This window comes from Aegilops tauschii, chromosome 5 (genome assembly GCF_002575655.3).
Source record: "Aegilops tauschii subsp. strangulata cultivar AL8/78 chromosome 5, Aet v6.0, whole genome shotgun sequence".
NCBI lineage: Eukaryota > Viridiplantae > Streptophyta > Magnoliopsida > Poales > Poaceae > Aegilops > Aegilops tauschii.
The window spans coordinates 77,822,635-77,846,113 of record NC_053039.3 but is presented as its reverse complement, the minus strand read 5'-3'; the positions used below and the strand labels follow the sequence as shown (position 1 = coordinate 77,846,113).

At 40.6% G+C, this 23,479-nt stretch overlaps 1 protein-coding gene across 1 annotated transcript; it reads left to right on the top strand.

Moving 5' to 3' along the window:
- The first annotated feature begins 4,149 nt into the window (after window positions 1-4,149).
- On the top strand, window positions 4,150-23,362 carry LOC109743191 (uncharacterized). The gene is made up of 36 exons (XM_020302266.4): window positions 4,150-4,529; window positions 4,673-4,760; window positions 5,706-7,930; window positions 8,272-8,386; window positions 8,682-9,452; window positions 9,548-9,848; window positions 9,945-10,420; window positions 11,001-11,127; window positions 11,207-11,331; window positions 11,444-12,114; window positions 12,232-12,349; window positions 12,436-12,552; window positions 12,752-12,846; window positions 13,257-13,408; window positions 13,951-14,006; window positions 14,096-14,309; window positions 14,824-15,240; window positions 15,333-15,610; window positions 15,731-15,816; window positions 15,896-15,982; window positions 17,657-17,918; window positions 18,006-18,428; window positions 18,530-18,626; window positions 19,539-19,849; window positions 19,956-20,066; window positions 20,201-20,368; window positions 20,515-20,643; window positions 20,744-20,833; window positions 20,929-21,035; window positions 21,155-21,303; window positions 21,687-21,760; window positions 21,831-21,926; window positions 22,057-22,179; window positions 22,291-22,374; window positions 22,455-22,595; window positions 22,714-23,362. The coding sequence occupies exons 1-36, from the start codon at window positions 4,252-4,254 to the stop codon at window positions 23,047-23,049; spliced, it is 9,498 nt and encodes a 3,165-aa protein (XP_020157855.1). The 5' UTR covers window positions 4,150-4,251; the 3' UTR covers window positions 23,050-23,362.
- The last annotated feature ends 117 nt before the right edge of the window (window positions 23,363-23,479 follow it).

The window sequence follows — 23,479 nt, the reverse complement described above, 5'->3', positions numbered from 1 at the left end:
TGACAAGCCACTAATTCTGTGGTTAGCTGTGGCCTGTGGCGTGGGTTTTCTCACGCTACTAGTTTGTTCTCGGGCCTAGTTTTTAAGTCATGTTTTCGGGCTCGAATTACTTGTGGCGTGGGTTGCGAATTACACGCCACAACTGGGTTGTTTTTACCTAGGTAGAAACCTAGCTGTCGCACACTTCCATCTATCTCCACTCATCCCCTCCCTCTCACGACTAGTCGCCGCACCAGATCTTGCCAAAGGCCGCCCCCTCGTCGCTACCGCCGGAGGTCGCCGCTCGTCACCGCGAAAGGTTTGATCCCAACATTTCCTTCCCCAAAAATGAACGCTTCGTTCGCTCTCTTGAAACTGCTCCAGAGAGGCGATCGGAGGCGACTTTCTGCCGTTCCTCTTGACAGCAGCGCCGTCGTGGGTCCTCGCCCTGTCCGTCTGCCGCTTCAGCGGCGGGAGCGGGCGGGGACCCTGGCAGTTTCTCTTCAGTAGGGGATAGGATAGGCTTAGTTTTGTGAGAGGTGCTACAACAATGATGGAGACGATGTTGCGTCAAAATAATCTGCTTATGCTCTTCCTCCATCTTGGTGACATTCTAATGGACAGCATAGAGGAGTAGGTGGCTCGGTCTTCTTGTTGGTCTTCATATCTCGGTGAGGTTGCAGTTGTATTTGGTGTCTTGCAGTGGGTGGCGTGGATGACAGCAAGCAGCAACGTTCCTCTTCTTCGACCACATCAGATGAAGTTGATGGCGCTGGGATCTAGCGGACATGGGGAAGAACCCCGGCCGACGTGCCACAAAGCCTCGGTCTCGTTGCTTGCAGCAGTCCGGTTCATCGGCTCAAAAAGCATCCTTGTATGTGAAGGTGCTCCTCCAGATGTGGGTATGACGGCAACTCTCCTATTTCTCCCATGTTGCCTCGGCGACTACGGAAGATGATGGTGGATGACGTTTCGGCATGGCACAAGATTCTCCTGAAGTGAAATTCTAGTTTTACTTCTTGTGGAGTCTTTGATGCAATATTGCAAGACATCTATGTATGCCTCTTGTGGTGACATAGTGTGTACTCTTTGTAATCCGTTTTCTAATGAAATATATGTGGTTACTTAAAAAAACATCTCCTTCCCCTCGCGCGTCACGCCATTGCATCCGGCCTCCCATTCGCGCCCATTTATTGCGTTCTTGGAATGGATGTATTGATATATAACTCTATGAATGCTAAGTTTTAGGATGAGCAATCCATGGATTGATATGCTTAGTGTGGATTGGTAATTTTGTAAATTTAGTTCTAGGATGTATGATATATAGTGGTATGCATGTCAGGTACTTGGTTCCCTCCCCCACCCCAATTGCTAGAAATTTAATTAGAAAATGTCAAGTGCTTTGGTACCTCTCAATTGCTTGTAAATATAGTTCTAGGATGATATATAGTGGCAGTATACACGTCTAAAATGGCAAGTGTTTGGTGCCCGCCAATTGCTAGTAAATATAGTTCTAGGATGCTATACAATGGTAGTATGCATGTCTAGTATATTGCTATTCTAGAATGTCAAGTGCTTGCCGCCTGAATGCCAATTTGTGAATGCAAATGTGTAGTCTATTTGTCTTATTAATATTTAGACATTGTACTTTCTTCTCTAGCAGGATATGGCATGCAAGTATGCATATCTAAGTGCGCAAGCAGCCTTTCAAGTGGCCCATTGTTCGATGTCTATCTTGTAGAGTGTTTCTTCCGTTTAGCGGTAACGAACTATTCATTTCATACAATATTAAGCATTTTTTCAGTGCTTTTATCATTAATGTAATATGTGTTTCTTTTGTTTTTGTTGTACATGTTGTCCCATGTAATGTAAAGGTTGCAATTTAATGAAAAACTTACAGGAGAGAGAGTGCTTTTTGAGGATCTTGAGGGCACTTGAGTTCGAGAAAGGACAATCAATGACCCGCGTAGAAGGCGAACTATGTGACCATTTCATCATTCATAATAGTCTCACCGGCAGTGGCGGAGCTTAGTGGAGAGCAACCTGGGCCATTGCCCCCCCCCCCCCCCCCCCCCCGCCCATGAGAAAGCTAGCATATATCCCCTAGTATTTAGCCCATATGCCCAGTTAAAATCAGCCTAAAGTCATGTTTCTTGCCCCTCCACAAAATCAGCCCAAGCTCCGCCACTGCTCACCGGGTAAGAAATGAACTATTTTTTCTTACGAGGACGAATGCCAGGATGTCTATTCTCTATGTTATGATGGCGATGATGACCCATTTGATGATACTGTCTTTGCCCAAAGAATGAAGCTCGGCAAAGATGATACTGGCAACCTCGTGGACATCCTATCGCCACGTGAGGACTACTTAAAGGTGTCATTTGTGACCCATTTCATAAGGACCAATCTTACCAAACATGTGATGGCATGTTATTTAAAGTCATTTATCTACTTTCCTTTTCTGTCCATCACGTGAGGTGGTCTGACATCGTTGCTCTTTTGTTTTTTCAGAAATTTCCTAAGAAGGTTGCTTTACTACTACACATTGGAACAAGGGACATCGTACACACCGCGGACACAGACGACCACATTGTCTTCCGCAAGGAGGGGTGAAAGGGGTTCTTCACTCGGAAGAATCTCCAGGTTCGACGGATCGTGCTACCCGCTATCAGGAACACCATGCACCCCATCTTGAGGATGATGATTGTTGGTAAGTTTTATCTTGTATATGTGTCGCTGCTATGTAGGATGTGCTGCCATGGTGCCATATTTTTCCCGCTGAGAACACATTGGTAGTGTGCCTAATATCGTAACATCACTAGTTCAGAAACTATATTGGTGGCGCTTTGACATTTGACGCGCCACCAGTATATATGTTACTAGTGGCGTGATGCCCCACACGCCATCAATATAGTTTATCAGTGGTGCCATATTGGTGTTGTGGAGGCACCACACAATCAAGGTGGCTTTTGGCATGTCCCCACTAATGTTTCCTGCAGTAGTGAAATGGGGGAAAAGATAGATCTTTGGAAATGTGATGTATGTGGTTTCCTTGTGGATACTATGACATGTCTAAATTTGTCAACGTAATGTGAGATCCATTATTGCATTACATGTAGCAAAATAAAGTTAAACGTATGACTAAATAGAAGCAAGGAGGTTAATTACGCGGTAGGATTGGTCGAGGGGTGCGTGAGAGCCTTTGTGTTTGCCCTATTGATGAGTGCCATGGCAGGGTGGCCTTCCTCATCCTTCATATTTATGATACAATGTCTTTTTCTGTGATTCATCTGCGATATGTGTGTAGTCCACTGGGGTTACAAATTGAAGTATAGCCTTGTAGGCCCATGCACTTGTGCACGGGGTTGTTGCTATTGACTTCAAGGCCAAACATATTTGTGTATCAAAGTGAATTTATCTATTATCTCTTTCTCGTTCTTAGGCCCCGTAGGTATCCAAGATCCTGAAGTTCGACCAAGGAGGAGGTTAAGTGCATGGATGAGTGCAAAGTTATGTTGAAAACCGGTGACATTGCATAAGCTGGCTGGGTAGCCTAAAAATTGACATTGCATAAGCTGGAATTGCTTGGACGGCTGGTTTTCGAGTCAAGCCTACACATGTGTAAAGCAGAAAGCAACATTTGGACCGAGCTTTCGGGCTTTGAGCTCGTTTCCCGACCGGCTCGAGGAAAGGATCATTTTCAGACTTCATGTTGGGCTTAAGTTTGCGATTTAGGGTTCATGCTTTTCAAACCCGCCCGACATATGATAAGGTCTACAGTGAACCAAAACAAAAATAAGTTCAAGTGTGTAACGTGAAATTTATAACAACGGATAAATCTGGCATCAGATTTTTAGGGCTAAAAATCTGACGCCCTCATCTACATCGGATCGTGATTGAATGCATGGCATTATTCGATACAACATGTTATTTATTTTTACTCTACATGACTAAGAACATGGCAAATCCTATACATAAATATGGCAATTTTATCTGTTTTTTGCATGGAAGTCTGGTCGTCGGACATCATATTTTTAACATTTCCCATAACAGAATTGTAAAATGAACTTGTCTATAGAAAAAACTAGGCGAGGCAGCAAATGATCCAAAACATCGCCTTCCTGCCGACAAACCTCCCCGGCCCCCCAAACCCCCAACCGCTCCAATCCGGACTCACCCCCGCCTCTCGAACTCGAAACCCCGATCACCTCCAAAGCATCCTCCGCTCTGCGCTTCCTCATCCATGGAGTCCCGGGTCTAAACCATCCCCGGATGGGTCTCGCCGACGCGGCGCGCTCGCGGCTGCTGGCCGCGCTCCGGCCGTGGCTGGCGGCTGACCCGGCGGAGCTGCGGGTGGAGCTAGGCCCGCTCCGCTCCCGCGTCGTCGCGCGTGGGCTCCAGCTCGGCGCCGCGGCGCTCTCCGCGCCGGACTCCTTCCCCGCCAGGGTCGACCGCGCGGCCGTCGCCGAGGTCGAGCTCGCCGTCTCGCCCTGGGGCGCCCCCGCGCTCGCCGCCGTCCTGCGCGGCGTCGACGTCTCGCTCACCCTCAGGTATCCCGCAGCTCCCGCGTGCAATCGTGGCAATGAATTAGCAGTGGCTGTAGTATCGGGGAGACAGTGGGTTCATATGGTGTCATTGTGTTCACTGCATATGGCATTGTGTTCGTCTGACGCCATTTTTTTTAATCCTGAAGGGAGCCTGCGCCGCGGAAGCAGCGGCCAGGCATGAAGGAATGGGTATCCAAGGAGAAGAAGAGAGTGATTGCATCAATTGACCCTCAGGTACAAAATTCATGCTTGCATTATGCCCGGCCATAAGTATTTTCGAGTCCTAATCTCTGTAGAATGTGAAACAACTGTTGATCACAAAGCACCTGCGTTTTGATCAGTATGCCAACCCCCGCATTTGCTTGAGACTCTTTGATCCTCTTCTTCTAGCGGTTGTATGCCAGCGCTTCTGTATTTCCTGTCAAGTCTCTGCAGTGGAGGTGATAATTCGACATGCCAAGGCTCTGTTTGGATGCAATCTTTTTAAAAACCTTAGTATTCCAATACTGCAGTTTTTTGTGCTGAGGACATCGAATACCTGGTTTATGAAAACATCAGTCTTTTAGCGCATCGTGAAAACAGTGATGTGTTTGACAATCAAAGTATTAAGGCGTACTATTTGGTTGTGTCCTTCTTTTCTCTTTCTCAGTTTTTAAAAAAGAGGTCCAGACCTCTTTTTTTAATACTGCAAAAATACCATGGTTTATAATACCACAGTTTTAACTAGCGCCAAACACCTCATAATATTTGAAACTACAGTTTCCTAAGATACTGTGGTATTATTGAAATACTTTAAAAATACTTTGCAACCAAACGGAGCCTAAAAATACTTTGCAACCAATCGGAGCCTTAGTGACAAGGACATGTTCCACACCTGCATTATGCTGGAACAAAAATGTAACTGCTGAAGCAAGAAGTTATAACACGTGTAGTACTTTCTGCCGATGGTACCCTGCTCGATGTATCTGTGCAATGCTAATACATATATGTTAAGTATATTATAGTTAGGTTACGTAACTGTGGGATTTCAAAAATGCTTTCTGTACTTGTAGGTTACACTAATCAGTCATTTAGATATACTGCTTCTGTACGCAAAGTTCCTTCTGTGTTCATCATCACTAGCACTCATATTTTTACTTACAAATTTGATCGAAAGCTGTGCCTTGTACTATTTGTTAGGGTGAAATATTGCATGAGATGATTGAAGGTCTAGTTAGCTCCCTGGAAGATAAGTTTACCTCTGGATTTGCCAGTGTACTTCTAAACTGTAGTCAGGTGCGGATTGATGATATCACAATACAAGTTCGGTATCTTGATGACTCCCATGTTGTGGTATTGAGGGCAACTGACTTACAGTTAGGTCCTGAGCTTGTTTCTCGCAGTTCTCTGTTCAGAGGATTAGTTGGCTCTTCTATATCATCAATAAAGAAGAATCACCTTCTTGTTAAATGTAATGATTTTGAGTTTGTGATGAAGGAGAATGATTGTACAGATTGCACTGCATCTTTTACAGGCTTATCTGCTTGTGCTAGACTGGATAATCTCCAACTTGCTGCTTTTAGCATCCATGTTCCCAGTGCATGCTGCAAAATTTCACCAAAAGCTATTCCTTCGTTGATGGTGATTTTGGATATTACAAGTCAAAAGGAACACTACAGGACTAGGAGTGGTAGGGAGCTCTGGCAAATTGCTATGCAAAAGCTTGACAGCCCAATAGTAGGCCGCAGATTTTCTTTAAGCAAGGCCTTAAGCTGTGCTACTTTTTGGCAGCACTATGTTCATGCTTATGTGTTGCTGTTATCATTAGTTGGATATCCCTCTGACAAGGTGATAAAGAAGAATTGTGGTAGGGTGTCAAGGAACAGGAAAATGTTGGGAGCTATCAGAGATCATTGGGTAATTGTTCTTGAGCTGGAGGAGAAAGTTCCTGTAGAAGCTATTGCTAGAGCACGACGTGCTGCCCGTTCAAAACTTGCCATATCACAGCAACAGAACAAGCAAGAATCATCAAAAACGTTTCTGGTTTCTTCCATAATGAAAATTCTCTCCCCTTTTTTATATTTATGGAGGCTTGTTGTATTCGCATTCTGGTCAGTGTTGAGAGCTAGGGATTCTGGAAACAAAACATGTAGATCCCGTGCACACATTTTTCCTGGTTTTTCTCATGATTCAGACATGGAGTTTCAGCTCGGAATTCACCTTGGAGAACTCTCTGTAATCCTGTTACCTATTGCTGATCACTCCATCGGCATGAAAAAGTTAAACAATGGAAGCAAGAGTTATCACAGCGGTTTACCTTCGATACATTTGGTGATAAAATCATCATGCTTACTTTACTCAGCTGGTTGCATCACACAATCGCTGTTTTTCGTAGCTGGAGAACTGAAGGTTTTTCTCGCTGGTGTCCCGAAGTTGTCACGAGCGGATAATAGCAACACACTTGCGAGGAATTCATCTTTTAAAACTGCAGAGTTTGCCGAAGACACTGATTCAAAGATGATCCTCTGGAGTGATTCTGCCAGTATGCACCCATTTTCCGAAAAACAATCTGATGAATTTCCCCACAGTGATGGTTCGTCCACTGCTGTTCTATGGAGTGGTATGGAGAAACTATGGAGGGAATGGATGTTAATCAGCAATTTATACAATGAATCAGGTGTGATACATCATGAAAAGCCTTCTGTTATTTTTGAAGTCAAATCATATGTTGTTGATCCTTACCAAAATATAAGTGGGTTTCAGCAATGCAGATTTACAGTCGGTAAACTAAACCTTGATTTGGATTATCAGTGTGCTTCATCGACCTATATGCTGCATAGACAGTTCATGCATTACAAACATCTGAAAGAGCTAAACAGAAATATACCAGACCTTCATATTCCTGCTGCCTCTATAACACCTGCAAGTGGAGTTCTTGATAAACTGAGATCATTCACTCAGATAATGAATATTGTGATGTCAGATGCTATTCCAGAAAATACCCTCCAGATTGAAGCACTGATTGCTGGTCCCAGTATCCGGTTATCCTTTGATAAAAACAATTTGTTGCAAAATTGCAAAAATAAGTATGTGCCCCTATTTTCTCGGATGAATAGCAGGACGTCCTGCATAGTTCTCAGTCTGGCATATGTTGAATGTGCCATGTGGCCAGCATCTCTATCTACTCCACCCAGATCTAATTCACATGTCAAAGAATCACATAGTACATTTTGCATGAAGGAGGTGCAAGAACCTGCTTATCCTGCAACGGAAAGTAGTGCAAGACATGTTTATCCAGAGAATGTTGTGTTGGATGCTTACTTCAAATTGGCTAATCTAACTCTTCTGATAGATAATTTAGAGACCAATCATCAGTGTCATGTATTTGGACCAATGTCGGCCAATTTCCAACTGTCAACAGGCAGGTATAATTTAATCTTCATTTTCATGGACTTATGAATCTGAAAATATTTTGATTTAGTACATTATCTGAACTGTTACTTTTGGGGTCTAGTATGAGGCATTGGGTTTAAATAGTTTTCTTAAGAGCTGTTTGAAATAGCGTCTATTCCAAGAAATTGCAATGAATATACTGTTAATTTCTTTTATATATTTTAAAATTGTTCCTCAAACACTTGAAGCTCAGCATTTTTACAATTAACTCTTAAATAAAAAAATTAGCTGCCATGGCCTGAATTATCATGAGTTGAGTGTGTTTCGTCAAAGATTTTTCTGTTGACAATCCTTTTATATGTACACCTTCCAGGAAGTATGTGCATTCCTTCTTCGCAGACAGAAACGTTCTGTCAATGAACTTAGGAGGAGGAATTGTTGGTTGCATAGCTTTGTTCTACATGGATGAATTGTTTACTGTTTGCCAGGTTTGTGCGTGCACAAGTTATAAGTTTTTCAACGTTATTGAATCTAAGGACATTTTGTAGAATTTTTTCAGTAAACATAGTGACCTATGATATTTTGTTACTTGTGGCAATTGTTAGATGTGTAGTCATACAAGAGCTGAATTGTGCATGACTTGGATGCAGAATCATGTCAGATTCCAGATTATAAACGACAAATAAATATCTTGTTCTATTCCCATTGCTGTTAATTTTTCTGTGCTTGGTATTCTATCCTATGCCCGTTGTTGTGGTCAGTAACAGTATGCCATCGTTACAGCTTATTGAAAGTATGCATCTGGTGGCATTGAATTCTGACTTGGTTAATGTTAAGTATTCCCAAGATTTTATTGGAAGGCTAGCATCGTTCTGCAATAAAAATGTGGTGGGGAGCACAAGAGATCTTGGCATTGATCGTATTGCCCAGGAAGAATCAATTGACTCTCATACAGAACTCATGGTTGAAGTGGAACTTGAATTGGAACCAACATACATCATCTTTAGTACTTCACGTGGTGGACTTTTTCCGAATCCTGCCGTCTTTGTCAACAACACCATAAACTACATCAGCAGCTCTCCTATATTTGAGGGGATAACAACACAGGAATTGCATGATATGTTAGCTTTGGGTGTTGGGTTCTGCATCAGAAGTTCTTCTTTGAAACTTCTGCTTGGTGGACAATGTACGGACATCCTTGTTAGTTTATCCGGAATTCAGTCTGTGGTATTCGAGAACCAAGTTGAATACACAACTATGCTTAGTAGTTTACCGTATAACAAGAACCAGTTCATTATAACAGAATGCACCTTCCATCTGCGTGCTGGGCCCACTAAAGGTAGCTTGACCATTGAGAAAATGGAAGATGAATCTAGTAGTGGTCGCGTTTCTGATTCTTTGGGAATTTGCTATTCTACTGAAATTGAATTCACAGAGGTTTATATTGGAGACTACAGGGTTCACAACTATTTAACCGAAGTCAATCAACCCAGTAGACAGAAAATCTCTCTGTTGATCGATGATAATCTTCAGATTTTCAAATGCAAAATCCAGGTTAGAGAAATCAATATTCTCTCTCAATTGTTCCCAAGTAACACCTTTTCTGTTTGGTTTAATACTAAAACATTCTCAATAACTTTGATTTGCAGGGTGGCTTGATCTTTCTTGAAACAATTTTCTTAGCTAAGCTTGTTTTCTGTTGCAAAATTTATTTTTGGTTGCTTATGGATCTCCCAGTGTGGGCAACTCCAAATTTAGCCAAAGATTCAGTAACTTCAGTCTCTGCAAAAAGTGACCCTAATGTGATCAACAGTTATACACAGGGGGAAGTATCACCGGTGTCTTTAGGTGTTCGTTCACAAAGTGAGGAATCCCATTTGAATGCTATCAAATGTGTAGATATTGATTTATCTCGGATTTCTATAACACTTTCTGTTGCGGATGAATCTGGTAACTGAGCTTATAAACTCATTCACTTTAGTGCACTGCCAAGGAGAGAACTTAACCTGTTTTTCAGATAATTTAATGTTCTTTCCATGCACTTAGGTACATATCAGGGATTAACTCTCGAAGTTGACGCAAGCTTTCAACTATTGAATTTTGGCATGAAGATTTTGTTTGAGGTGAAGTGTCTTTCAGTCTCAACTATTAGTAGTATGCCCAAGAGTGCCCATGAACAATTGAGAGATGTGCCAGCACCCCGTTTTCGGTCCAGAAAGTCTACTGTTCTTACATCTCAGTCTGAAATTCAAGAATATCCTCCATTTATAGAAGCAGATAATGGTGTTACCCATGATCGTGATGCTCCTGCAAGTTCAACTTCTACATTAGAAAGTTCAACAGGCAATACACTTGAATTTTCTTCACATAAGAGTTATATCCTCAGCCATTTCTCTACTTCTCTTAAGATAGAGAAAAAACAATTGGATAAAGATTCTAATTTGATGTGTTTAAGTGGTGATTGGTGTGGAAACGGTTTTGTTTCTGGTTTGGAGGTGACAATGTCATTATCAAGCATTGAGGTGATTTCTCAATCTTACCTGCCATCTTTTGGACAGTGGTTGGTAGTTTTTTTTATTACCAATACTAGCTAGATGTTCCTGCTCTTCTGTGCTTTCTCTACAATTTATAGGAATTGCTAGTGCTAAATTATGAGATAGCCCTTCAGCATCCTGTTTTAGATCCTAAAATGAATTTGGAAGTTCTGGTCAAATTTGTGTTTAACGCTGGAGCTCCATGCTTATACCTGCATATTGCCACTGTAGCTATCCTGTTGTTCCTTGAAGCATGTCATATGATAAGCTAGCACCTTATTTACAGCTATGCGCAGTTTGCTCCACTTAACCATGGTTACTTTTTTAATGGTTATTCTCATCAAATTTACTTCTTTTGCCAACATACACCATTTGTATCCACTTCTTTGACAAATACACTTTTGGATATAATATGTCCTGCCAGGAACATAAAAATTCATCCATTGCAGTACGAAATCTATGATCATCCTATCATTATATACTGGGATTTAAGGTTGTCTAGGGGTTTAACTTTCATACAATATACAACACATTTTCTTCTATGAATTAACTATCTGGATCTATGCAGATGATCTCATCATTACTTGCTCCTTTTCATGGAATGTTGAGTTCTACTGCAACTCAGAAGGAAATACAGATTGGTGACACCACTCAGCAAGAACAGCTGGATAATATAGATTGTACTATACCTGATGGTAGTTATGCTTAATGACATCAACTAGATTCTTGTCACTTAAATTCACTGTGCTAACCCATGTACTACTGTCACAACAGGAGCAATTGTGGCCATACGAGATCTTGATCAACAGATGTATGTATCAGTCAAAAATATTGGAATGAAGTATCAAGTGGTCGGTGCATACCATTATTCTCTTGCTGGTGAACATGCATTATTTAAGGTATTAGCTTTCTACCTATAATACAGTGATGAATTTCTCACCAATAATATTCAGCTGACCGGATGATGTAGGAAATGTGCATGGGTGTAAAATCATTTTGACCTATTTTCAGGTGAAACACCATAAGAGATGGAGGTCAGACACACCATATATTTCTCTTTTATCTTTATGTGCAAAAACTGATGAAGGCAAAGAGCTGGCCCTTAGTTTCTCCCAAGGATCAGATTTGGTTGAAATTTCTTCATTTGTTGACAAGCCTTGTTCACTGTGGAGCATGTTTCCTCTCGGGTTTGATAGTTTTGAGGATGACGAAGATGATGGTAATTCTTGCAAGGTTATTTCAAGTAGTTCTTACCATCTTGTGAACAAGAAAAACAATTATGGCATTGCATTTGTGGATGGTCTACTGGAGTTTGTGAAAAAGCCAGGAAATCCATTTAAGTTGAAGATTTTGGATGAATCTCTATTCTCTGATGTTGCAAGGCTCATTGTTCCCAATATGAACTTGGATGGTAACTCTTATTTGGATGTGGAAGATGAGTTGCCTTCTGCTGCAATGGATAGGTTGGAAACTGTTGCAAGTTCACAACATATAACCATCAGTATTGATAAGATTGTTTTTACCATTACGCATGAAGTGTTTGATACTGGTGATGTTTTTCCACTTGTCCAAAACTGCATAAATGATATCCGTGTTGTCACACAAATATACCCATCCAAGATCAGGATTCTAAGTTCATTCAAAGTTTCAGGGCAGTACTTCGATGCCCGCAAAAATATGTGGTATGTGTTGTGCTAAATTCTCAATAGTCATTGCTATGTTGACTAATGCTGTTTTCAGTTGTTTTTTCAATGTTGACTTGGAGATTGGAATCTGAGTTATTTGTATCTTACATACAGGGAGGACCTTATCTCACCTATCACTTCCTATGTGTTCTTACGATTTAGATTTTTCAACCAAGATCCAGTTACTAGACGTAGTGGGACCCCACTGCGTTTCTTCTTTCATTTAAAGCAGGTGCAATTCTTTATTAATATGCCTATTTTGAACTAGTCAAAATTATTTTTCTGTAACATGATTTTGCATCTCCTTCATTCTTGCAGGTGGATATTTTCATAAATGAGCTTTCAGTTGACACGCTGCTTTATTTGGTCGGGAAGTTAGGTTTGATGGGTCCATATGCTGTGAGAAACTCAGCTATTTTTCCTAACTGCTGCAAGGTTTGAACTTGAACTGTTCTATATAAATATTGTTACTGTCTTGGAAATGATATGTTTGATTGATGATTTTTGGGGCTTACCATATGCTAGACTTTGTTTCAGAGGTTATGTGTTGCATCATGCATCAATGCTTCTGATTTTAGTTTCATAGTGGATTCTAGTTTACTGTTGTATGAGCATATACCCATTACTTGTGCAGATAGAGAATAACTCAAGGCTGGCACTTGTATGTCATTTTCAAAATAATGGGGACGCAATAGTTCCTGGACAACAGTCAACTTCAGTTTTCTTGAGGTCTGTTCATTTTGTTGGTTATCTAAACAATATATTTTCTCAGCATCTTAGCAAGGTATACATTCTGTACATGTCACCAACAAATGGTGTATGACTAAAATAGTCCTGCAGGTGTTTAATCATAAAATGTGGTGTAGGTTTAGGAAGCCAGATGGAGTAACATTTATAGAGCATGCTTGCGATTTTAGTCTTTCGATTGTTAGAACCTCGTTTGTGCTAATTCTCAGAGTAGACATTCAGCTCTTGACCGAAGTGTTTGGTGCCTTTTAAATTGTCCTTCACTGTTTCCGCACTGATGAGTCTGGCTTTCACGCCCTTTTAAAGTATTGTAACAGTTTGATTCTTTTTCTATTATTGCAATGATCGTTTGTTATTTTCTCACGTTCTTCTTGTGTTGCCTCCTACTACAGGAATTTTGTATTTGATGATAATCGCACACATGATCAGAGCTTAGTTTCTATTTCTTTATTCAAGGAAGGGGCATTTTCAACTGCTCCAATCAATATTCCTCTCCATGAGTCTGGCATCTTCGCATGGAGAACCGTAGCATCGTCTCTCAAAGGTACTTCTTTCCACATATATTCATCAAAGTTCAACACCACAGGGTTGGATTTTAGATTTCTGTTCTGTAAGTCGTCTAGTTTCAAGGCGTATGTTGCTTGATTCAAAGACTCTTATCTTTGAACTCTTCTTGTAGAGGATTATGGTTATTTATTTCAGATAAGCAGTGTTAAAATTAACTATGTCTTGTTTACACACAACGTTATATTCCTGGTATAATCTTGTGGTATACCTCAGCTTAAAGAGTTAATACATGTATTTCCAAGGAAAGTTGCTCATGGACTTGTACACAAGGACACTCTTGTACCCTGATATACTCGTTCTGTTTGACAAAATCTGATATACATGATACCAATCCATTTTGAAGGCAATGGGTTCTCCATTTAAGAACTGGGAATGTATATGTTCTATTGTCTTGTCTTGTTAGACTCGGAAGTCTGACTGGCATGACATGTTCTAGGCTTCTAACAGTTACTTTCAGTTTTATTTGTGGAGTGATGACTGTATTTTACTGTGATGTTTTTGCTCCTCTGAGCACTGTAGATTCAAGACGCTTCTCTGGACCATTTGTTGTGGTCAAGGTGTCCCAGAATTCTGTGGTAGGAAAGCAAATGCTTCTGTATTTTATGTTAGCCACTGAATATTTCATGATCGTGTTTTCTCATTGTTAATTGTTGACTAATTGCAGGAAGGTTTATCGCTTTCAGTCCAACCTTTGTTGAGGATATATAATAAGAGTGACTTTCCCCTCGAACTTCGGTTTCAGAGGCCACAAAATGAGAATGAAGAAGCAGCGGTTGTCACAGTTCGAAGCGGTGACATGGTTGATGAATCTACTGGAGTACTTGATGCTATGAATTTATCTGGAGGATCCAAAAAGGCGCTGATGTCTCTAGCCCTTGGCAAGTAACTGTACCCTTCCTTGGCATAACATTATCATCTGCTATGCGTGATCTAATATCTCATGATTTACTGCATTGGTGTGTAAGAAAATATGTAGGAATGAGGTGATAAAATGTTCTTAATATCTATATAATTTGGTAAATTTCCTTTGTCCATACTATAACTACCGGGTCTGTTTCAGACATTAACTTCCTTTTTGTGCGAGTCTCCGTCTGCTTTCTTAATATGACTTGTGCAATGGTTTCTGTTGTGCATTCTAACAATAATACTGCCCTGGACAGTGGTCGTAACTTTCATTTATGACTTACATAGTAGTGTGATATGGATAATGCATGCCATTCGTAGTGAACTTCATACTTATCCCCACGAAATATGCCATCTTGTGTTACATGTAGTTCAATTCCTTACGGTTGCAACCTTTTATCGAACAACCAAATATGTTTTTTCTTTATTTCTGTAGCTCCGAGGGGCACTTCTCTAATGATTGTTCAATCGATTGTTCTCGAATTTCAGGAAATTTTATGCTGTCAATTAGACCTGAGATGTCCGAACACTCAAATCTGAGCCATGCAACTTTATTCCAATGGTCAGAAGACATAACCGGTGAAAAAGCAGTTCGCATATCTGGTGTTATAGAAAAACTTAATTACAACATAAGAAAAGCCTTCAGTATTGATTCCATGAAGTCTTCTTTCAGCTCTTTGAGTTGCCCTGTTTCCGTTGATGGTCAACATGTGACGGATCTTTATTTTTTGATTCATACTCTGGGTAGAGATGTGCCTTTGCAGCCTACGAATGGTACTCGTGTGTCTGGCAGGAGTGCATCAGTGGCATTACAGCTGCAAAGAGAAATTTTTATATACCCGACTGTTCAAGTGTACAATTTCTTGCAGACAGACATACATGTGCTTCTGACTGACTCCAAACCGGGTAAAGTCTTATTCTATTAGCATTTAACTGTTGAAGAAAGCAAACAAAAGAACTGCTATGTTAACTTAGTGTTTTGTACTATGATATTGTAGAGAATACCAGAGACGATAATTTTGGCCTCATTGGAAAGGAGGCAACAATTACAAGTGGTTCAAGCGCTTATTTCTATGTGAATCCTGCCATGTTTAATTTTTCAGTCACACTAATTTCATATGGTTCAAAGTCCAAGGCAGCTAATAGTGGTGATTGGGCCAAGAGAATGCAAAAGCAGACAGCTCGAGCTCAATTCCTTGATCTAGAATTAGAGTTTGTTCCTGGGAAGTTTCATTCTTCTTTAAGATTGTTGCGTCAGGAGAAAGGCTTGCTGGAGGTAGAATGAGGCGACGTTATGTTTTTTCACTTTCCGGTGATATCTGCTGATACTGCATGCTTTACAAAATTTGAAGATATCAAAATGATGTACCTGATGACTGATCTTTTGATCGTTCAGGTTGCTCTTTTCACAAGATATACACTACAAAATACAAGTGACTACCCCTTGCTGTGCACAGCTTCTGGTCAAAAACCACTACCCGCGTATGTGATGTTGAATGTAATGCTAAATAATTGGTAAGCATTCTTGCAGAGTTGCTCATATGGTGCTGATTTATTGCAGGTTTGAAATTGGAAAAGACAATATTAATCTTCCTCCACAGAATGGTTGTATTTTGCCCTCAATGTCAATGAGCTCCTGGTTTACAAAGTAAGCAAGCAATCACCCTGAGTTTTGTTCATTTGTTTGTTAATCGTTGATGTAATCCAGTAGCTCAGGCACAAAAGGCAATCCATTAGAGCTGGTATAACATTCATTAGTTCCGGGTTTATATTCATAGTGTTTATCCAAATTGTCAATAATTTCCGTACTGGATTGCTACCTGTTGTGCTGTCATAATGCTTGTTGAAGTGTATATGTGGATTGCCTAGCCCTTTCCATCAGTTTGGACTTTTGGTTGCGTTGGCTAGTGCATGAAGCTTAACATGATATCAGGGCCTAAGGTCTTGAGTTCAAGTCCTAGTTTTCACAATTTATCCAAAAAATGCTGTTGCCCCCTTTGTGTCCACGTAGCCCTCTTGAGCCATACCTCTGAGTCTATTCACGTGTTGACTTCCCGCCTCACACATGAGGGGCTGTTGAAGTGTATATGTGGATTGCCTAGCCCTTTCCATCAGTCTGGACTTTTGGTTGCATTGGCTAGTGCATGAAGCTTAACAATGGTAACTCAAGCAGTACTATTTTTGCAATAATTTCTTGGGATTGGTAAAACATCAGGGATATATATAGGAGCACTAAACTGTGCGTGAGCGCATTATAGCTTATCGTGCGCGCCGGTCTAACCACGGATCCCCACCCAGCCAACCAACCGACGCACGCATCCTCCACATTCTTAATTTGGTAGTAATATACATCTACTTTTGTAGTAAAAGCCCCTTGCTCTTTACTATGTGTTACTCGTACTAGTTATGATCGTAAATCACATGGAAAAAACAGTAAGCTAGTGTTCATCTTGTAAACACTTACGAGTTGTGGACATTATTAGGTGTGCATTTAGATAGTAAATTTTCCTATAGTTTTACTAGGAGATCCATCATATTTTTTTTGCGGGTAGAGATCCATCATAATTAGCAAAGGGTATGTGGTAATAGGAAGATATACTTTTACTAGGACAAAGTCATGCAGTTAGCCTAACCCAACCAGTACATTATAATCTGAAAATGACATCTGGTAATCAAAGTATGTATTAGTACGACGACGCACAACAGTACTAATTTAAGATTACATAGTAGTAACACTGGCATGCAGCCAGTAACCATCTTAATGTTGTTGCTATGTTTAGTAAGAATTTTACTAGCAGAACTGGATGGAGCAGGGAAGGGTGCAGCCACTTGGTAACCATTTTAATATTATTACCATGTTTATCCAAGTATTTTACTCGTAGAATCAGGCGAGGCAGGGCATAGGTGCATAATGATGGTAACCATTTTCATTTTGTTACTATGTTTAGTTCAAACAACCTGTGCATTCTATGTAAAACAGTAAAGAATAATTACTGTAGTTCCTGCAACTGACAGAGAAAATCGGAACCAGCTGGTTCCAGCCATAGGACTTCATAACAGCTTTAGTGGACCTATGCAGATGTGTCAATTCAAATGAATATTTTCTTCATTTTGTATTTTTTTTATTTAGAAAGATCGCCACATTGCTCTATGTCTTGATGATATTTGGTTATGTAAATGCAAGTATGGGAAAGCCAGGATTGTGTTCATTTCGTTTATCTGTAGTGCCTATATAGAGCAGTTTGTGATTATCTATGCCTTCTCTGGCACCAAGTCTGCAAACATGTTTAACTATGTAAATTGACAATCTGACACATGACAGGTCAAATAAACTGCGAATAAGCCTGCATGACGAGAAAGGATCAGAAGCATTTATTGATTTAGAAGCATTATCTGGTTTCACTGAATTTTTTCTTGAGATCCACGATGATATATTTCCCCATCGGATGGCAGCTTTCGGCATGTCTTTACAACCTGTTATTTATGGCTTGCATGTGTCATCACAAGTTGTATTAATTGTGCCAAGATATGTGATCTCAAATGAGTCTGCTACTGCAGTTGCTGTTCGCCAATGTCTTGTCCAGGTGTTTCATTTTTGCTCTGACAAATATTTACTGGTTTGTGATTGCAGTCTCATTTGGTACTCATGATTTTGGTTATCATTTGACTAGGATGACATAGATGGATTGACAATTGAAGCTAAACAGAGGGGTACCTTACAGACATGGAAACCTGGAAAAAAGCGAGAAGGAAACTACTTTGATTTGTTTCTTAAGAAGCACAAAAATGTATCCGAGGATTCACTCATTTTTATCCAGTTTTGTCCAAAAGAAACAGGATATGGTTGGTCTGGACCAATTTGTGTTTCATCAATCGGCCGTTTTTTCATGAAGTTTAGAAGATCAGAAGATATGGTAATAGATGGGATTAACAAAGACACTTTACAAGATGGGAAGCTGAAACAGTTTGCTTCTGTTGATGTTGTTCAAGAGAATACATCTTTTGTTCTACACTTCACCAAGCCACCAAAGGTTGCACTACCATATCGGGTAGAGAATTGCTTGAATAAAGCATCTATCATGTATTTCCAGAAGGTATGAGTATATTTCTAAATTCTATGATATAATCTTATCAGCAGAACTACAATGTATTGTGATATTATTGATAAAATTTTGAATTTCGCTGGACTTTCTAGGATTCAGACGAATCAGATATGTTAGGCCCTCAAGAATCAGAACAGTATGCATGGGATGACTCGAGTTTACCCCGGAAGTTGGTTGTCCGCATTGTTGGCAAGTTCTTATATCCTAATTCCCAAGAGTTACCTCTATTGATAAATGTGTTATGTTGCCGGTTATAGTAATTATGAAACCGATTACCGTCCCCAAAGGGCTGCACTACTCCACCACTGAAATATTGCATACCTCTGCAAAGCACGAATTCGAAATATCAATGTTCTATAGAGCACCGAGCTAGCAGTTACTCCACCAGTTAGTGTTTGAATGGTAAACAGATGTTTGTAAACCTTACTTTATGGAAAGTGAATATTATATCTATAAGAGTGGAAAACGTTAGCAATCTATCGTATCGCATTGTGTGCGAATATATCACAATTTACAATATTGATGCCTACCAAGTAATCTATGCTTTGGTTTACTTAAGCTAGTACTGGAGACAAATGAACCCCATATGTAAGAATGGTGTGCAACACAATTATTCATTGTTAAGAAAACATTGTTGGTGATATGTGTCTGGTTATTCTCATGAATTCTCGTCTTAAGAGGCCTTTCACTATTTGGTGAGATATTTCTCTTAACTCTAGTACATACTAGTGCTTAGGTTTTTGCACGTGCTTGGCTCAGCTCATCTAGTCTAGAGTTTATCCATGCCCATTTTTCGTTTTCTCAAGGGGAAAATTGTATATAAGGCCCTGGCAGTATATTTACGAGAAGGGGACTATACAGAGAATAATCGCAGAAGAGCACAAGTGATCGAACAACAGACTAGGGAGCCTTAGTTTACCCATGCGGGCATCAACTTTTTTTCAGTAATAGAACTTCTCCCTTCTTGAGTTCATCATTGTACCGGAGCATGGGTGAAAACCCGATACACTGTTGGAGGCCCTATCAACTTTCATACACTGTTTTTTAGTGCTCACAATGTTCTTTAATTGTATTTCTAACCTGCTGATTGATTTTCCACAGATACACCAGCACTCCGTGAAATTAAAATTGATAAGATCAGTCCATGGAAGCCATTCTTGAAGATGCGAAGCAGGCTCAATCTGGATTTCTCATTTAGTAATGGACTCAGTTCAGAAAAACAAGGATTTGATGATTCATTTGAACTGAGGGTGTTTAAGATTGGCTATGAAGTATATGCCGATGGTTTAACCAGAGTTCTACGGATTTGTGAACAGGCAGAGAATCCCAAAGCTGAGAAAATTCAACGGCCTATAGCACATGCACAGTTCAGAATATCTTATATGTGTATTCATCTTCTTGATAAGGGCCAGGTTTGTTCTCTTCTAAGTTCACTCAGCCTGAGCATGATGATATCATTTCTAACGTTTGCAGTTCTATTTTGATTTATTTTATCTTGTAATTTTCTCCTTGTTGAAGAGCGACGAAATGCTTCAGTCACCCTCTACAATCTTAATGGCAACATTTCAGCGTGTATCTGCTGATTCAGTTATCACAGATAGACACAAGAATATGGATGTTGCAGTTTATGTAAGTATAGATCCTTTGCATATGGATGTTGCATGATGATATCATTTCTGGATGCTGATCGCCACATTTGACTTGATTGTATATGGGTGGAAACAAAACTTAGTCTATTTTCTGAAAACATGAAATCCTTGCAGTCGGTAAATGTGGATGAAAAGTGGGATGGAGCTTCCTTTGGATCAGTTTTCAGGATGAACAAGCTTCAGGGTGATGCTCTCAATGAAAATATTCTTCGTATAGTTTGTGTACTCAATTCATCGAATTCCAGTGTCAAACAAGTCCACTACTGTTCCATAATTCTGCAGGTATGAAAGCGGTGTGCTTACATCTTGTTAATACCTGGAAGATTCTAGTCTTAGAGTACTTCTTTTGTTTCTATAGTCGGTTCCTTTGTTGTTCACTACAAAATGCCATAATCATAAGCCGTCTAACGAAAAAAAGGATGTCACAGCCGATTGATCTGAAGGTTGATGAGGAAACGCTAATGAAGCTTGTACCATTCTGGAGAACATCCCTTGCTCCTGCTGGTACACCGAGCACACAATTTTATTTTAGACAATTCGAAGTACATCCAATTAAGGTGCCCGGCTTTTCCTTTTGTTTATCTTCTTTGACTGTGACATTATAGTTTTAATATTGAGTTACTTATTTGGTTTTGTTTATGAATGTGATGTCTAAAGATCATCGCAAGCTTTCGTCCTGGAAGATCACAGACATCTTACAGCTCTTCTCAAGAGGCTCTGAGAGCGCTATTGCACAGTGTTATAAAGGTACTTCTAAAGCAGCTCTCAAGTTACTATTCCTTGGTGCTCAATTCATATTTAGTAATTTAAAATCGTCTTGTTCTACCTATTCCTTTTCCCAGGTTCCCGAGATAAGTAATTCAGTGGTGGAGCTCAATGGTGTTCTCCTAAATCATGCTTTGGTTACATTCCGTGAGCTATTTTTAAAATGTGCCCAGCATTATTCATGGTACATCAAGATTATTTGTTCAAAAGTTATGGCTGTACTGTTTTTTCCCATTTCTTATGGGTTATCTGTTCAGTTTTGGTTATCCAAACACAAGACTAATCTGGAGTGATTGATAATAGGTATGTCCTGAGGGCAATCTATGTAACAAAGGGAAGCTCGTTGCTTCCTCCATCTTTCGCCTCGATGTTTGACGACTCGGCCTCATCTGTTCTTGATGTTTTCTTTGACCCTTCTGATGGCTCACTCAACCTCCCTGGGCTTACCATAGGTAAAATGTGTTATGTGTTCTTTGGAGAAAGATTCGTGATAATTGTATTATCATCGGATTATTCTTTCAAACTAGATCAACGTTCTTTTTAAGAAGATACTTTTACTGATCTATAGGGTCCTGTCCTATTTTGAATGATGTCTGCTGCCAAAACTTTAACTGTGATGTTTATTTGAGGTTCTTTCCGTCGTGACTTTGCATGTTCTTCTGAGGCATGAACTATGTTGGAACATTGACCATCTTAGGCAACCACCATCATAATATCTGTCTTTTTCATCTAAAAATTAGACTATTTTATACTTCGATATAGACATAAATTTATGGCTTTATTTTCTGATTCTTCTAGAATACTCTGTGACTTTCCTCATTTGTGGCTTGTGCAGGCATGTTTAAGTTTATAAGCAAAAATATGAAATCAGGTGGAACAAAGCGGTACCTTGGTGATCTTGGGAAAACTGTGAGCTTCTGAAACTTGCTGGATCCACAATGACCTCCAATGGATTAATCTAATGTTGGGTCTTCTGTAGGTTAAAACTGCAAGTTCAAATGCTCTCTTTGCTGCTATCACGGAAGTTTCAGATAGCGTTGTGAAAGGAGCAGAAACAAATGGTTTAAATGGAATGGTACAGGCGTACATCCCTCCTCTCTCCTGCCAAGTCCACCTTTTTCTGAAAAGAATCATGTGACTACACAGGACATTGGACTTCTGCCTTGCAGTCATAAAAAGTATAAAGCAATTTTCCTGTTTCGTAGGTTACCGGCTTCCATAGAGGTATGTTGAGGTTGGCAATGGAGCCATCTGTGTTAGGGCAGGCTATAATGGAGGGTGGTCCAGACAGAAAGATCAAACTTGATCATAGCCCTGGACTTGATGAGGTTCTGCCTAATTAGTATTATTATTACTTTCGAAGCTTATTATGGCTTATGTTCACAACTTACTGCGACATGACACTATTTTTTCTAAACATGCCCTCTGTCGCTGCTCAGCTATACATCGAAGGGTACCTACAAGCTATGCTGGATGTCATGTATAAACAAGAGTACCTTCGTGTGAGGGTGATTGATGACCTGGTAACTTCCTTGTGTCTGTTTGCCTTTGCTCTCTATACACTGCATCTTCTCATCATCGTCCGGGGACTTTGCCTTTCCAGGTTTTCCTAAAGAATCTACCACCGAATAGCGCTCTCATAAATGAAATTGTGGAAAACGTGAAGGGATTTCTCGTGAGCAAGGCATTGTTGAAAGGAGACGCCTCTACGGTTCGGTCTTGGCGCCGTCTGCGAAATGAGCCTGTAAGTTTCTTCTCTTGACACTAAACCGCTAATGTCGAGGCAGAGAGGGCTCTCTTATTCTATATCTCAGATAAGGAACATGACATGAAAACAAATCTGTACCTGTTACTGCCTGCAGGAGTGGAAGATTGCGCCGACGGTGCTCACCCTGTGCGAGCACCTGTTTGTGAGCTTCGCGGTGCGCCTGCTGCACCGTGAGGCCACCAAGGCCATAGCGGAGGTCACGACCAAAGTGAAGGGACAACTCACTGGAGGCGAAGACGAAGGTAAATCGTCGTCCGGCGGAGGAGCCCTGGTTAAGCGAAGCAGGCTGTGGACGGTTGGCAGGTTCGCGGCTTCAGGCGTCGTCGCCTACGTGGACGGTCGGCTGTGCCGCCACATACCGAACCCAATCGCCAGGAGAATAGTGAGTGGGTTCCTGCTGAGCTTCATCGACAGGAGGGACGACGAATAGGCAGAGGCAGGCTGGTGATCACCGCCTGCAATGCGATGCGATCGCTGGCCGCCATGTGTAGTCAGCTTTGTACATCAATTTTGGCCCCGGCCCCGGCATGTGCATACTTTGCGCACGGAACATTTTATCCGGGTTTTCTCGTCGAGCTTTAAGTTTGGCCTGAAATTTGGAATTTTCCTTCTTTCTATACTCGATCACAGGTAGAACGCATACACTCACATCTACTACATGTATAAAGTACTACACCGGAATTGACGGGGATAAATGGTAAATCCTCCAACCTATATACTTTTGAAAGCATGAGTTGAGTTTCTATCTTGAACTCGAGAAGAAAGAGAAGAAGCGTCAGAGCTGCTCTGTTCAACAACGCCTGGATAAACGACCTTGCCCATGGAGACACTACTGTTCTCCTGGCAGAATTTCTTGCCCT